Source organism: Leguminivora glycinivorella, chromosome 14 (genome assembly GCF_023078275.1).
Source record: "Leguminivora glycinivorella isolate SPB_JAAS2020 chromosome 14, LegGlyc_1.1, whole genome shotgun sequence".
Classification (NCBI taxonomy): domain Eukaryota; kingdom Metazoa; phylum Arthropoda; class Insecta; order Lepidoptera; family Tortricidae; genus Leguminivora; species Leguminivora glycinivorella.
The window spans coordinates 14,885,791-14,902,348 of record NC_062984.1 but is presented as its reverse complement, the minus strand read 5'-3'; the positions used below and the strand labels follow the sequence as shown (position 1 = coordinate 14,902,348).

At 37.4% G+C, this 16,558-nt stretch overlaps 2 protein-coding genes across 2 annotated transcripts in view; one reads left to right on the top strand and one right to left on the bottom strand.

The window, feature by feature from the left end:
- LOC125233446 (mitochondrial dicarboxylate carrier) overlaps window positions 1–9,518 on the bottom strand; it is a 35,816-nt gene extending 26,298 nt beyond the window's left edge. Inside the window, exon 1 of the mRNA XM_048139474.1 lies at window positions 9,501–9,518. The gene's annotated coding sequence lies outside the window, so the exon portion shown is untranslated. The remainder of the gene's footprint in view (window positions 1–9,500) is intronic.
- The window catches only part of LOC125233445 (kinesin-like protein KIF19), a 49,041-nt gene that overhangs the window by 4,676 nt on the left and 27,807 nt on the right, over window positions 1–16,558 (top strand). The window contains exons 3-5 of the mRNA XM_048139473.1: window positions 4,679–4,747; window positions 7,192–7,302; window positions 8,266–8,451. Coding sequence (XP_047995430.1) covers window positions 4,679–4,747; window positions 7,192–7,302; window positions 8,266–8,451 — 366 coding nt within the window. The remainder of the gene's footprint in view (window positions 1–4,678; window positions 4,748–7,191; window positions 7,303–8,265; window positions 8,452–16,558) is intronic.

Below are 16,558 nucleotides of genomic sequence, written 5' to 3'. Positions count from 1 at the left end.
CTTGTTTTTCATTTCCTCTTTTCCCCACTTGTACCGTAATGTACTATTGTCTTACGTTTCGACTATTGATGCTATATATTATCTATACGACCCCCATTTATTATGTGCAGAATGCTGTCACATTCTAAACAAATACAGCTGTCGACATTCCACGGAACTGATCAACTCAATTGCACTGTCAATATTTTATTTCATATTTAGAAATGGTAATTTTTTAGGGTTCCGTAGCCAACTAGGAACCCTTATAGTTTCGCCATGTCTGTCTGTCCGTCCGTCCGTCCGTCCGTCCGCGGATAATCTCAGTAACCGTTAGCACTAGAAAGCTGAAATTTGGTACCAATATGTATATCAATCACGCCAACAAAGTGCAAAAATAAAAAATGGAAAGAACTGTTTTATTAGGGTACCCCCCCTACATGTAAAGTGGGGGCTGATATTTTTTTTCATTCCAACCCCAACGTGTGATATATTGTTGGATAGGTATTTAAAAATGAATAAGGGTTTATTAAGATTGTTTTTTGATAATATTTATATTTTCGGAAATAATCGCTCCTAAAGGAAAAAAAAGTGCGTCCCCCCACTCTAACTTTTGAACTGTAAGTTTAAAAAATATGAAAAAATCACAAAAGTAGAACTTTATAAAGGACTTTCTAGGAAAATTGTTTTGAACTTGATATGTTCAGTAGTTTTTGAGAAAAATACGGAAAACTACGGAACCCTACACTGAGCGTGGCCCGACACGCTCTTGGCCGGTTTTCTCAATAATTTTGAAACTAGTCGCTCGAAAATTATTAAAAAAATAATCTTCAAACTAATGTTTTTTTTTTATATTTTAATTTGGACCCGCAATCTCTGGACCGGATAAAAAAATCACTCTTCTGTTAAATATTCCTAGTTCCCCAGCTTACTGTCACATGTTGTAAAAAGTTTAATTGTTCCAACTAACTGTAGCTGATAAATTGTGTTACTCCTACAAATAAATAGGTAAAGCACCTAATACGCAAAAATACGGTGTGTAAATGTTTACTGTTTGTGTCATTGTAGGTGATGTAGGTATATTTTCTGAACGCATTATACATATGAATACCTATGCTTTAATATGTTAGGTACACAATTAGGTACATAACACAGATAGATAAGTAGTTCTAAAATATTTAGCAAACGTAGACTAATCGGGTTTTTTCAATACTTCCCAAGTGTTTAGGTAACGTCCGAATAAGAAATACTTATTTAAAATACAGCCTGGCAAAAAAAGTACCTAGAAATTAATAGGTGCGCCACCGCACCGTATGTAAAACTTTTTTCCCCTCACTAGCTCGGAAACACGTGTTTTGTCCTTTAATACCAGCGGGTAAAAACGTATTTTATCCACTGTAGTGGGTAAAGTAATTTGACCTTGAATAAAGTCAAATTAACTGCTTTAAAATTGATAAAAGTAGGTAAATCTAGTAATGAAGATGATTTACCACCTGTGGAACTACTGGAAGCAGTGATAAACGCATTTTTTGCGTTGTAGTTTCCTCGCTATAGTGAGGGGAAAAGTTTTGTGTTACATTGCACTCGGGTGCAAATGTATTTTACTTCTCGTGTGTTTAAAATTCCACACTCGGCGTTAAAATACAACTTTGCCCCCTTGTATAACAAATAACTATTACGGTACTACTACTTTTTGAGATACTTATGTATTGCTTTTGTATGATATGAGATATGAGAATAGTAAGTGTTGCTTTGATAAAAAAAAATATAGTTCCATTTTTTCTATCCCTTTATGCCAGGCTGTAAATATAGTGTTCGGTATTTGTCAGCACACCAACATACTCTTAAAATAGGCCTACCATACACTTGTTGGGTAAGAAAACCCAGTTCAACTGAAGTTTACATAACATTCTAGCATTACTGTAACATACGCACAACACTTGACACTATATGACTTCACAGGCAAAATATCACGACAAGTAAATGTTTATGTTATTTGATGTTACATAATAACATGATCAACATTTATCAATAACATGGTGACATGAAATATCAATATTCTACTGGTGTCTATTTTATGGGGTTGTGTTAAAATGATATTTTCCCCTCACTAGCTCGGAAACACGTGTTTTGTCCTTCAATACCAGCGGGTAAAAACGCATTTTATCCACTAGTGGGTAAAGTAATTTGACCTTGAATAAAGTCAAATTAACTGCTTTAAAATTGATAAAAGTAGGTGAATCTAGTAATAAAGATGATGGTAACACCTGTGGAACTACTGGAAGCAGTGATAAACGCATTTTTTGCGTTGTAGTTTCCTCGCTATAGTAAGGGGAAAAGTTTTGTGTTACACTCGGGTGCAATAGTACATTACATCAGAGGCCGGGAAAATGAGGATTTCCGGCCAAGTGGGTATATACGACCGAGCGAGCGTGCGAGCGAGGCCGGATAGGGATACGAGGCCGGGAATCCGTTTTCACGCCGAGGCATGTATAGTGCTTTTCTCAAACATACAATGAAATAACAAAAAAATGCTCTAAAGGACAATATTTTATAAAAAAAAGTTACTTTGCAGGCCTAGGCCTAAAAATAATATAAAATCCCTTTACAGTCCTCTCGAGTTGTTGCGCCCAAAAAGCGATACTTCCCAGCCCATTTTAAGGAACGTAAAGATAATATTTCATTGCATGTTTGAGAAAATGTATTTTACTTCTCGTGTGTTAAAAAACTCGCAAGTTCAGGATTCTATTCTCGAACCACTCGCTTCGCTCGTGGTTCAACTATAGAATCCTTTCACTTGCTCGTTTTTTAATTCCACACTCGGCGTTAAAATACAACTTTGCCCCCTTGTATAACAAATAACTATTATGTCTGATATGCTATAATGTAGTTAGATGGGTAGGTATCTCTTGAATTGCCGCCGAAAATGATCGTTCAGCGTCAACTCGGTAGAATACCTTACCTTACCTTAGGGATGGCAGGAATATCTGTCCACACACTTTAGGTATCGTGTGGTCAATATTTGTTATAGGTGAGTAGTTTTTGAGAAATTATCAAGGCAATACGGGGAATTGAGAACAATAGGTAAGTAATATCCAGACCAAAGAGGATCAAGTATTATAGAGAGTTACTGTCAAAGTAAAATGTGTAGTCACAGTGTATTAGACTGCCATCCGAGAGATGCTTAAAACTTTTGAACCTCAGTTTTGACAATTTGGCCCATATTCTTAGTTTGATATGTGTTAAAATGTCAAATATTAATATTAGCGCCATATTCGCTGAGCGTACCCCAAAGGTGTAATGCCATCTAGGCCACCGTACAGTCAACCAATTGGAACCCTAGGCCACTATAGAACTATGTCATAGTGACGTTATAAATCAGATTGTAAGAAATCTCTTACTGCTTGTCATTTTGACATGGTTGTAGAGTGGCCTAGGGTTCCAATTGGTTGACTGTACCTGTTTCTGTATGGTACTGAGGTACGTTTTTTTCCTAGACTTTATCTGTCTATACGGAGTTATATATGTCTTTGATCCAGACTAATATCTTAGGGATAGCAGGAATATCTGTCCACACAATCCTTCAGGTATCGTGTGGTCAATATTTGTTTTGGGTGAGTAGTTTTGAGTTTTGAGAAATTATCAAGGCAATACGGGGAATTGAGAACAATAGACCAGGTAAGTAATATCCAAGTCTTCTTATTAACTTTTAACGCTCTAAAATGTTACTAATATCACAATTATATTTTTGTAGAAGTTGAAATCATGATTTGAATACGATAGGTACCTATTAGATGCCCTATTGACTTCGTTATCCCTGTACCTACAACTTAAAGGTTAAATGCAAATGGCTCCAACTGTAGAACTGTTTATTTTCACCTACAGTCTATAATTAGCTTTGGCCTTCCTGTTGCATTAAAACTTTGAGTGCCATTACGCAAACACACATTTTATTGTTACCTACAGTCTCGACAACATTCGGTATATATCATTAATACAATAACCTAACCACAAAATTAAAATTTTGAAAAAACCCCCGACTGCGACATAGTAGACCGATTTTCATGAAACATGGCTAATAATAAAGAACACTCCCGACAAACTCAGCTTTCAGACAAAAAAAAACTAAATCGGTTCATCCGTTCGGGAGCTACGATGCCACAGACAGACACACACACAGAAAGACACAGACGTTTTTGTTACGTACTAACACCCCGTCGCGCGTCGTTTTTGCGTCGGGGGTTAAAAACAGTACCTATCCAAAGTGATGGTCATAAAAACTTAATCTTACAACCACAACTTGTAAGGTTGTCACAGGATATCGGCAGCGGAAAAACGACGGGGTGTTATAAGTTTGACGAATCTGTTTGTCTATCTGTGGTCTGTGGCATCGTAGCTCCCGAACGGATGAACCGATTTACATTTAATTTTTTTTTGAAAGCTGAATTAGTCGAGTGTTCTTAGTCATGTTTGATGGAAATCGGTCCACTATGTCGATGGCTTTTTTAAAATTTAAATTTTGTGACTAGGATTTTTTTACATATGTATATGTATGTGATGCATACAGTGAGATTTTTTTTCATTGTAGTAGAATCTTATTGCAACGAGTTAATCTTCCAATGACTAGTGAAAAAAGCCAGTGCATTCTTGCCAGATAAGGTTCCGGCCTACTTATCAGATAACCAATGACCTTGACCCGCAGGTGGCGGTGCGCGTGCGACCGCTGCGCCCAGATGAAGGTCCCCGCATCGTTCACGTGGTCAGCGATAAGGTAACTTCACTTCCTTTTATATTTCACTTTGAAGCTTATACTATCCATATTTAAGAGTTTTAAGACGCTTTTATGTAGTAGTAGTTCTATGGCAGTTTTTGAGTTGTTTAAAATTCACTAAGTAAAAAAAATGGTTCTTTTCCCGGAGATGTTTTTAGCAGTGTTTGGTGGCTATGGTAGTGTTCGCGCTTTAACAATTCACATTAACAGCAGAGATTTGTACTTTTCGCGAGCATATCATAAGAACAAGACTTAGGCCCACTTGCACCAACCACTTAATTCAGGGTTAGTGGGCTGTCAACTGTCAAATTCCATATAAAATGGAGGGTTAACCCTCGGATTAACCCTCCATTTTCGTTGGTACATGTGGCCCTTATTGATGTTATTTGCTGTTAAGACACGAATCAATACTAAAATTACTCAAAACCCCATTAAAAGATATAAAAATAAATAAATGCATCTTGAAACATGTTTGTAATCATCATCAAGATTACTAGGTAAACATCATAAAACCTAAAGTTATTTGTGCCAGAGTGCCAGTTGCCTGATACAGCAGAATATCAATTCAACCTGAAATGGCATTTACCTACTATTTTAGGATTGTATTCTGCCATTTACATTGTAACACATTGTAACGCATGTATATAAGTATTTATATATTATATATATCGTTGTCTGAGTACCCACAACACAAGCCTTCTTGAGCTTACCGTGGGCCTCAGTCAATCTGTGTAAGAATGTCTTATAATATTTATTTATTTATTTATTGGCCTCCGAAATGAGAAATCGCCACCTGTCTCGATCCTGCGCAGCCTTTTGCCAGTCACTGATTTGAAGCTGACGCAGGTCCTCCCAGCGATTTCATGGACTCGATTATTATGAGATTAGTTGTTTATCATTTGTTTTTATCACATCTCTGTCACTCGCCCACGTCTCACAATTTTACACAAAAGTGTTATAATCATAATGCCATTGTGACAACATGCATGACAAAGTTTGCCTCTTATTCCGGGGTCATCAGAGAAATTATAATTGTTCGTTGATAGCGTAACTTATGTAATGGTCTATCAGGACCATGTCACTAACTATCAAACACGAAGACGAATACCTTGACACATGTGAATGCAGCCTGGTACGTGTGACTTGCACATGATTAAACGTTTACGAACAAAAGCCAAAGGCTATTCTGAAACGATCAATATAAAATCAATTTGACATCTGTGATTTATGCCCGTACGTGAGTTAATGTAGAGCTGCTCGTATCAATGCGTTTTAAATATAATTTTGATTTGGAAAATCCGAATCTATGTAGAATTAGTTCGTTATAATTACTGCGGAGTGGTGGCAGCGGCACATTAAAATTCCATTTGATTTAATCGTACTGCACTGCGTTATTGAATTTTACCTGAATGATGCTCAGGCCAACTGTTTATCTAGCTAGATCTCGACCAAGGTCAATATTAGAATATCAAGGGTATAACTAACAGATAGTTAAATAATAATTCTATGGGTACTAAATATGTACTTAGACAGTTAGCGTTTAAAGAATTTCATTATGAATTTCCTTGTATGTAAAACTTACCTTCTTGTTTGTGACTTTATGTAAACTGCGATGACATAGCTCACATTTTACGAGTAAGTTAGAATAGAAGATCTCTTTTGATATGATCGTGGACTGTCACTTATTTCTTTACCGGAAGCTCGATTCTGATATAACAAATTGTTATGGAGTTCAACTGGTTTTGATAAGATATTAATAATCGTTTTCACGCACAGACCCCTCTCACGGCTTTCACTTAATTTCGCAAGTATTGTAACTTGATATGGCGATTCTCTGTAACTGGCTCCTTATCTTGCCGGCCCAAGTCCTCAAAGAAACCTAGCAAACGTTTAACGTTAAGTGGAACCCCCGTTTAACGTTAAGACATTCGCTTGCATCAACCGGTATGAGAAATTCTCAAAGTCACATCAAAACCAATTTCAAACCACAACAAATTGTTTTAAACCAGAATCGGCCTCTTTATCTGTATGGATATGGTTTAATTTTACGATAACAATAGAAAGTATAACGACATTGATTGATTGTGATATATCGATCCAGTGACTAACGGCGGTAGAATGGTTATATTTTTATCCCCTATCACTCCGTAAGTCCCGTTATAATATTCCGCGGTATAAATATACCAAACTCGAGAAGAATCAAATGATTCTTCTCGAGTTTGGCCGACCCTTTAGGGCCACTTGCACCAACGAAATAGAAGAGTTAACCCGAGGGTTAACCCACCATTTTATATGGAATTTGAGAGATGACAGCCCACTAACCCAGAGTTAAGTGCTTGGTGCAAGGGGGCCTTACAGTTATATGTGGTAGTTTCATTGTAATGCCTATGCTTTCTTGGAATACAATACCTATACAATATTTGTCTTTAACATAACATCAACAGATGTTGGTCTTGGAAGAGGAATCCGACAGCAGACGAGATGTGCTCCGCCAAAGACGAGTGAACGACAAGCATTACGTCTACGACCGGGTTTTCAGTGAGGACAGCACACAAGTAAGTCCCATATCCATAACTCATGACAATTTAGTGTGTTTAGCAGTGGCGGCTGGTGAAAATTTCTGCTAGGCAACACTGAGCAAAAATAAGCCTACCTTAACATTAAGGTACTTTACTAGTAATCAATTTTAGGCTAGCCGGTGGGAATCGAGCCGCTGCTGGTGTTTAGTGAACTTTAGTGGCAGCAGAGAGCTTATTTTTGTGGCTAATGAAAAGATACAAACATTCAAATGGAGACCCATAAACTATAAGTGGTTTGGTATTACAAGAATCGTTTTAAATCATTTCATATAGATATTTCAAGTTTCTGGTTCAGTTCAGGTAAGTAATAATAATAGGACAACAGGTACATATTCCGTGGTACTATTATTCGACCTCATAAACTGTTATATGTGTATCCTATTGGTTAAAGTAACGACAGATTCATTTGTCAGATTATACATAAGATCAGTGGCTGACCGATAGAGGATGCCTTAAGGCATGAAGTCCACTATTAGTATTTATTTTATATGTGTGCACTAAAGTATAATAGTTATTTGTTATACAAGGGGGCAAAGTTGTATCGCCGAGTGTGGAATTGAAAAACGAGTAAGTGAAAGGATTCTATAGTTGAACCACGAGCGAAGCGAGTGGTTCGAGAATAGAATCCTGAACTTGCGAGTTTTTTAACACACGAGAAGTAAAATACATTTGCACCCGAGTGTAACACAAAGCTTTTCCCCTCACTATAGCGAGGAAACTTTAAAGCAGTTAATTAGACTTTATTCAAGGTCAAATTACTTTACCCACTAGTGGATAAAATGCGTTTTTACCCGCTGGTATTAAATGACAAAACACGTGTTTCCGAGCTAGTGAGGGGAAAATAAATAAACTATCGATGTAACTTATTATATGTTTCAAATACCTATTCGGTAGTCATTTCGTTTTATAAGTAGATTCTTACACATAGTTCGGTTTCAGGAGGAAGTATACGAGGCAGTATGCGCACCCCTAGTGGGCGGCGCGTTGCAAGGGTTCGCGGGAGCTGTGTTCGCGTACGGCGCCACCGGCGCGGGCAAAACGCACACCATGACCGGGCTCATGTCACGAGCGCTCGCGCACCTATTCACTGGCATCGCGGAGAGCGAACAGCCCTCATCTTACGAGGTTCGTACACTAGTCTATTACCAGGCAGATAAGAAGCACACCATGACTGCGCCACCTGTTCCACTTCCGCCTCGTCCCACGAGGTTTTTGCACTAGTTCAAGAGCAGGCGCATACGGCTCGACCGGCGCGAACAAGACGCATACATTCCGAGCCCTTATTCTTCAAATAGCATCGTAGAGTAGGTATGACCAAAACATTCGTACACTTCATGACCAGGCTCTTGTCTCTTTGTACTGTTCCCACATCGGAAAGCAACCAATCCTCGGCTTACGACGTTCGTATTTGTATTCTGTACACTAGATTGCAACAGCAAATAGAAAATTGGGATATTTACATATCTATAAGTTCTTAAAATCTTTGTTGTAATTTGCAAATATGTAGCTCATAAACAAACACTACTTCTGCCGTACTCGTATTCAAGTATCCGTCTAATAGCACAGAATATATAATAGTACAAGTACAGAAGGCCCACTGCTTTGATGTTCACGAAATACCGCCTTTTTAAATGCCTACAAAATTCTTACAAAGAAACCAACTGCACGTTCGCGGCGTCCAGTGATAGGGTTGCCTATGGATTCATACTCAGATGAAATGTTAGACTATTATATTCAAGTATTGGGTACTTTCTAGGTATAAATACATATATTAACTAAGCGTTATTATTATTAGTCATTCTACACGTGGACATCGCATATGAACCTTAAAAAAACTCGCGACGTAAAGTAACAATAGAAAAGTGTGAACGTGCGTTCCGTGAGAACGCGCGCCACCCCTGATTAGGCCGCGAACTCGCGGCCGCCAGCATGTATTTGTAGCGCGGCGATAGAATCGCGGAGTGAGCCGCCCCTGCTAATAGTACAAATTAGCTGTTCTTTAAAGAGAACATCTCTTGTTTTAAAATTACAACCGTAAAGCTACTGATCCGTTGAAAAGTTTCCAACCCGATCATGTACAAATATTTTCCCTTATATTTAGTAGATTTTAATGAATACTATGCATGCAATAACGAATGTTGTTAGTAATAACATGCAAAACTGCAAGCACTTACCGGTCTTTCACATTGGCTGCACTAAACGTATGGCTTTGTAACATGATTTACCCGGGTAAATGCTCGCATGTGACAATACATTACACGACTGACCAATTTACATTACTCATTTAGTCGGTCCATAATTACTAAAACACACCGCTGAAATACTGGCGCATTCCAACTACTTGCCGAACAATAGTCTCTGGTTGCGCATGGAATATTAGTGGCCGCTTGTTGCATTTTTTTACCGAAGTCGAGGTCAGAGTTGCAATGATCCGTTCAGCAGAATGTGTCAAGTAAGCGGTTGTAATAGCATTAGTCTAATCAATTGTAAAAGGACGTAAATGATTATGAAATTGTTATTATAATTATAGTCTTTTTCAATACACGGACCTACTTACCACATAATCCTATGCCAAGCGCAGCGTTGCCTCTAGCGTACCATTACAAGTTCGAACTCTGATAACGCATTGTTGTTATGTCATTGGAAGATATGTGTAATGCTGGTTTCCTGTGTTGTGGTAGTGTAAAAGCCAAGGTCTGCGTGACGGTGTCCTAATAATAGCGAGTTGCCGCGTGCCGTGACGTGCATAATGTACGGTTATTTAGTGCGGTGTAGAATATGATGCATTATTTTTACGATGCGAGCGAATGCAGTTGCAGTCACGATACTTTGTTGTGATATTTTGAGAATGAAAAATTATGTTAGTTAAGTACACAATGTCGAGTATTCTTCCCTTTTATCATTTGTCCAGGAAGTTTGGCGGCATGGTTTGGTATGTTTTATGTGGGCAGAATTTATATATTTGGCAAGCTCTGTAGCCAAAAATGAATGACGGATTTTAAAGAACGTACTGCCGGCATTTTTTTATTGATTGTCGAAGTTACTCAAACTATATTATTACTAGCTTTTGCCCGCGGCTTCGCTCGCGTTACATTCCAATATTGTGGAGTGCTCCACACAAACCTCCACCATCATTTTAGGGAAGTGGGGGGGGGGGGGGGTTAGAAAGAGACAAAACCACTCACACTCACTCACCACTCCATCCCTTCAACTATCTCCACTTAAAAAATCACGTCACTTCGTCGCTCCGTTTTGCCGTGAAGGACGGACAAACAAACAGACACACACTTTCCCATTTATAATATTAGTATGGATTAGTATGGATGTGCATTACTTATTACTGCTGTTTTTCATATAACGATTGCTAAATATTTTTATCAATATATACCACAAAATACTTAATATACATAAGAATTAATTTAATTCTTGAGATGGAAATGATTTTCACGGCCCACGACTTGTCTTATTAAAAAAAATAACAATTCAGTCGAATTGAGAACCTCCTCCTTTTTTTGAAGTCGGTTAAAAAAAAAAGAATATCATTATACTTCAACCAGGCTAGTGCTACGCGGAGAGCTACGACGTAGGCCGTAGCTAGCAAATATATCTACGCATCGACCGATCCTGACTTAATGTTTTGTTAAGGATTTCATCTTGTTTTGATGAGACCTCCAGTCGCACTGATTGGGTGCTGTCGAAATGTTGAAAAAAGTTTTCGAGCATGCCATTACGAAATTGCCTAAAATCGAAATGTTCTTCTTATGGCGGCGTGGCTGGGTGGCTGAGGCATCTGCCGCAATCACAAATCTCCATCGTTGTAAGTGATATTTACTTCGGTTTTCAATTTATTGGTTGATGAAACTATACGTGTATGAAATAACACAAATGAAAATCGTTTCAAAAAATAATTTCATTTGTTTCTAAGTAATCTGTATCGATATTCTCTGATAAACTTACCAATAAAGACATTCTGGATTATAATAAAACCCCGTTAACCTACCTTAACCTATGTTAAATCAATATTAATTTTTCCAATGGAAAATCAACCGCTAATGATGCGCCACAAACACAATCACAGTGGAACGACCTTGTATTAAAACGCTTTTTCCCTCAAGAAACTCCCATTGTGCTGCTTTAATCCAACAATATGTTCTTTAACAGGATATTAGATGAATAGAAAAGGTTTTCTGCCTTTCATTAGTGCGAACGGGATACTTCGCCGAGGTCGTTCACTGACAACTGAAAAGCGAGGTTCTTTTATTCGTCACGTACGTTATTAGTTATTACAATGGAATAAGAATCCGAATGATGTCAAGCTAACGTGGACTACTATTTGCATGCAAATTGTTGTATTTTACAAGCTTTTATTTACTTTCACCTGTCCCGTTAACTGTCTGTAATCAAATCTTGCAAGTTAAATTTGACCCACTTCCCGGTTTCCGATTGAGCTAAAACTTTGCACACAAATATGTAAATCACGTAACAATGCAATATTATGGTATCATGGAGCTGATCTGATGATGGAGCAGAAAGCTGGCCATAGGAACTCTGTAATGAAATGTCGTATCCCACTCGAGTGAGAGGCTTTTAGAAACGTCTCGGAGAGCAGTAGATGACTGTTGAAAGAAAAGTACAGTCGGCGATAAAAGCTTGTGCCAAGAATCAATTTTTTGCGAAAAAAATTATTCATATATTGATTTAAACTAACACGATCTTCACTCATATTATTAAATTAAAACGGGACTTAATCGCGTAAACGGGTAGATCTACCCGTGACCACGGACGTAATGTCATGTCCGAAACGTCGGGTTAAATATAAACGTAAGCTTTACGCGATTAAGTCCCGTTTTAATTCAATAAACTTATTCATAGTGATAAACATATATGTCCTTTTTATCTAAGCTAAAATTGGCAGAGGTTTATTGGTAGAGTTTTTGACGGTCTCATAAAAGTTTTCACGTGTATAAGCACCTTCTATTTAGGAATGTACTTGTACAGAAAGAGGTCGGTTTACTTACACCTTGGAATCAGTGCCATAAATTTTAGTGGTAATAAACACAGTGATATAATAAATTATTCGAAAAGTAAGCGCGGTTTATGGTAATGTAACGACGGACCTTGACCGACCGGATGTTATGCTAATATACAATTTCTAGCGTAAACGGACCCAATACAGGCTGGTAATGAAAAATACAGGCAAACAAGCTGTTGCAATTATTTTATAAATAAACCCGTATTTTCTTTTGCTTTTATTCTTGAGCTTTACCCGCTCATTATAACATCTTTCACGACAGCTTAGAAGCTTAGGTCCACTTATGCAGTAATAAGTTGTTAAAGTGTAATACGTAGGTGTTGCGCGAGTCATGCAAAAAACAGCTTTTATTTTATGACGTACATGATTTTTCTGTTTGGTTTCATGTTGTTCGTTCAGGCAACATTACAATGTATACTTACATTACTTACTTACCTACGTATTTGTACTTAATCAAAGTGTCAGGTACAAAGTGCAAACGCTTTTTTGACCATTCTTATGGTGTTTTCAGAAGTTCACGTCGGTCACAGCATAATCTCAATATTAATAAATCCTGATATCTTTACCTCAACCGTTTCCCCATGGAAATGGCCTTACCATACAGCTTTACCATTAAAGACGTATATATTGACACTGCAGGTTCAACGCCAATGACCCATTAATCAATCACAGAACAGAAAAATACATACTTGCTTACATCCATGAAGATAAAGTTCAAATTCAGTTTGATACTACTGTGACGAGAAGCCTAATTGACAGCGTTTATGTCTGACACGGAGCTCGGAGTGGGAAAGGTTAACATACCCACTACATAGCTTCAAACTTGCAACAACAATATCGGTAGGTAATTTAAAATTACATAGGAATAGAGCTTTTTACATCGCTATACTCAAGCTAAACACCTATCTACATATACAACGACGCATTTAATTTAACACTTGTTGTCTAGTCCTTATAATTTATTGAGAGTGGTGTTGGGACGTATATGACTACATGTACATAGATCGTTATTATTAAATACGGCAGATACGGCCTAAAGACGATGGTCAACTCAGCGAAAAAGTCGCTTGCAGCGAAGTTGAGCACCATCTATGCGTTCTTTGTATAATTATGCTATTATTCCTATACACGAACCTTACTGGTATATTTAGCTGTCACTAGATGGCGTTGGCGTCATTGAATACAGAAAAATACATTTTTGTGTTGATTGCAATCTTTCATTTGCTAATTTCGCTTCCATCCTAATTATTTCAAAGACACTTTAACCGGTTTTTGAAGTATTGAGTTTTTTTCTTAGCCACATTTTTCTTTTCATTTCTATCAGGATCAGTCTGAGAATAAGTTCAAATTGGTGTCACGGAGTGCCATTTCAAGCCAAGACGCTAAAAAACACAAAATCACGTCATTGTCATGGCTGGGATTTGAACCCGGGACTTAGGAGCGCCCGACTCGTTTGCGCCTTGCAGTCTCGCCACTGGGCCATGGCATCATTTACGAAGCCGGCGAAATTTACTACCACTTAAAGATCATTCGATAAACATGCCAATGGAATAAGAACCTTATCCGAATGCAACAACCCCCAAATTGACGCATGCCTCATTACTGTAAATTGGCAATACGTTTAATTTTACCAGTATTCCGTTTAGTATTAAAACGTTAAGAGGGTAGATTTAAATTTTATTCACACCATACAAAATTATTTTTCTATCAGACTTTTTCGTTGTTCGTCCTTCGTTGCCGCTTACGTCCGAATTAATTGCGTTTTGAGTTATATTAGGTTTACTCATATTATAATAACGATGAGTTCTCATTCCAACATCGACATGATAATGAGATCGCAAATAATTGCCTTGCACAAAGAAGGATTTAATAAATCAGAGATAGCAAGAGAAATGGGTGTAAACGTAAGTAACTTTTTTAATTTTCACTTTTCCTTACAATACATGAGTTATATGGCATTTCTTTGTTTTATACTTTTCTTATTTTTATTATGAAACAGGAAACCTTTTACCTACTTAACATTTTGTGAAATAATAACATATTTCTTTTTATTTTAGACCATTTCCTTTAATTAATGTATAAATGCAAAATTAGTATTCGCCATTTTATATTGTTGTTTTGCTAAAACATTTGAGTTTAGTAAAATCAACTCGAGCTAGACATTATTATGTGATGATAATAAGTATAAATATTGTTACATTGTTTCAGCGTAAAACTGTTAGCCTGTGGGTTGACAGGTATCAAGGGGAAGGATCTCTGTTGCATCGGCCTAAATCAGGTAGACCATGCCTAATAAACACTGAGCAACGTCAGCTAATGGTGCAGGAGTATGAGCAAGATGGCTTCAGGCCCACAAGGCATTACGCAGGATTGTTTGGCACGAGTGCGCGCACTGTTCGGCGTGCGCTTCATAAAGAGGGTCTCCATCATCGCAGACATGCCGTCAAACCTTTGTTGACTGCTGCACATAAAACTGCTAGGTTACAGTTTGCTCGAAAACATCTAGACGACGACTGGACTAACGTTATTTTTACAGGTTAATAATTTACCTACTATTTAGTGTTTTTTATTACGTCTGTGTTTGTTTATTTCTCCATTTTATGGTAAAATCAAATTAAACTGGTAAAGGCTCTTTTAATTCTTCTAATACAGATAGGTAGCAAAATTTCAAAAATCCACAAGAGTGTAAAGTAATTTCATACAATTTTTAACTTGATATCCTAAACTGGCTGGTAGAATTTAACTACCTATGATATTGAATCACAAATATTGAATACTAAAATAAATTTATTTCATTTTGTTTCATGTTTTACAGTTAGGATTTTGTTTGGGTTGGTAAAAATTTGTGTGTGTCTTTTGGTTGAAAAGTTTGTTTAACCTTCGTGCGTTGAAACCCTCGCAACGCTCAAGATCCCACTTTTGAACCACACGCTACGCTCGTGGTTCGCGGTTGGAATCTGTCGCTTGTTCGGGTATCAATATTGGCACGTGCGGTTAAACAACAACTTTGCCCCCTTGTAAATCAAATGACTGTTTTACAGATGAGAAGACATTTAAATCGAGCCAACACGGACGGTTGAATTTGTGGCGTCGAAACAATACGCGGTATGATAATGAGCATGTCGTGCCCAATATGGAGTCAGGTCGCATCACCGTGAACATGTGGGGTTGGATGACTGCAGCCGGTCCGGGAGAACTAGTCAGGATACCTAGCCGCGCAAATAGTGACAATTACGTGGACGTGTTGGAAAATACGATGTTACCTACAGTTCGAAACGTGTATCCTGAGACTGAATTGCCGGTATTGTCGTTTGTGCAAGATAATTGCCCGATACATTGTTCGCGTACTGTAAAGGAGTGGTTTGGTCAACACAAAAATGACATCAAGGACATTCCCTGGCCTGCAAGGTCACCCGATTTAAACCCAATAGAAAATTTATGGGGTGTCATTGTCCAACGATGGGACAATCAAAACGAAAGAACACCGGCAGCATTGGAAGCACATTGTTTAAAAATTTGGGACAATATTCGCGGTACCGATTTGTGTCAAAACCTAGTTACGTCAATGAGATCCCGTTTACAGGCAGTTATTAATAACGAGGAGGTTACACAAAGTATTAGTGTATCATCTTATAAGTAGTGTTTAGTGAATTCCGTGTTAAGTGATCAATAACAATAAAAAAAAAATTGTGGATAATAATGTAATTAAAGTGTCATTTTATCAAAATCTTAACTAAGTAAGTATGTCACGAGTCACGACAGTAGAATTCAAATTTATACAGTGTGGAAAAACTACCCAGTTTTGTTCGTTTTCTAAAATAAAATAATATTTTTATTAGGTAAACTGAGTTTATCTACTTATATGAGCGCATTCCATCCAAGGCCACTCTGTATAAATTGTTATCTACGCTACAGCATAGTTTTTTTTTAATTTCTCTATTTAACCTGCAGTGAAGTTATGTCGTTATGATATAGATAAGCAAATACTTTACTTAATCAGGTCAGTAATATAACACTTTCGAGGTTTCAGCTGGCAAATACGTAAGATATATAGAAGATCGGATTCTCGATTTATCATATAATTATAACTTGTTTTAATTTCAAAGCATTTTTTTGTATTTTTCAATAATACAAATAATCTTTTTTTTACATCACCATCAACTCTGTTTGTTCCCTGCTATAAGGGAGAAAGTCACAATT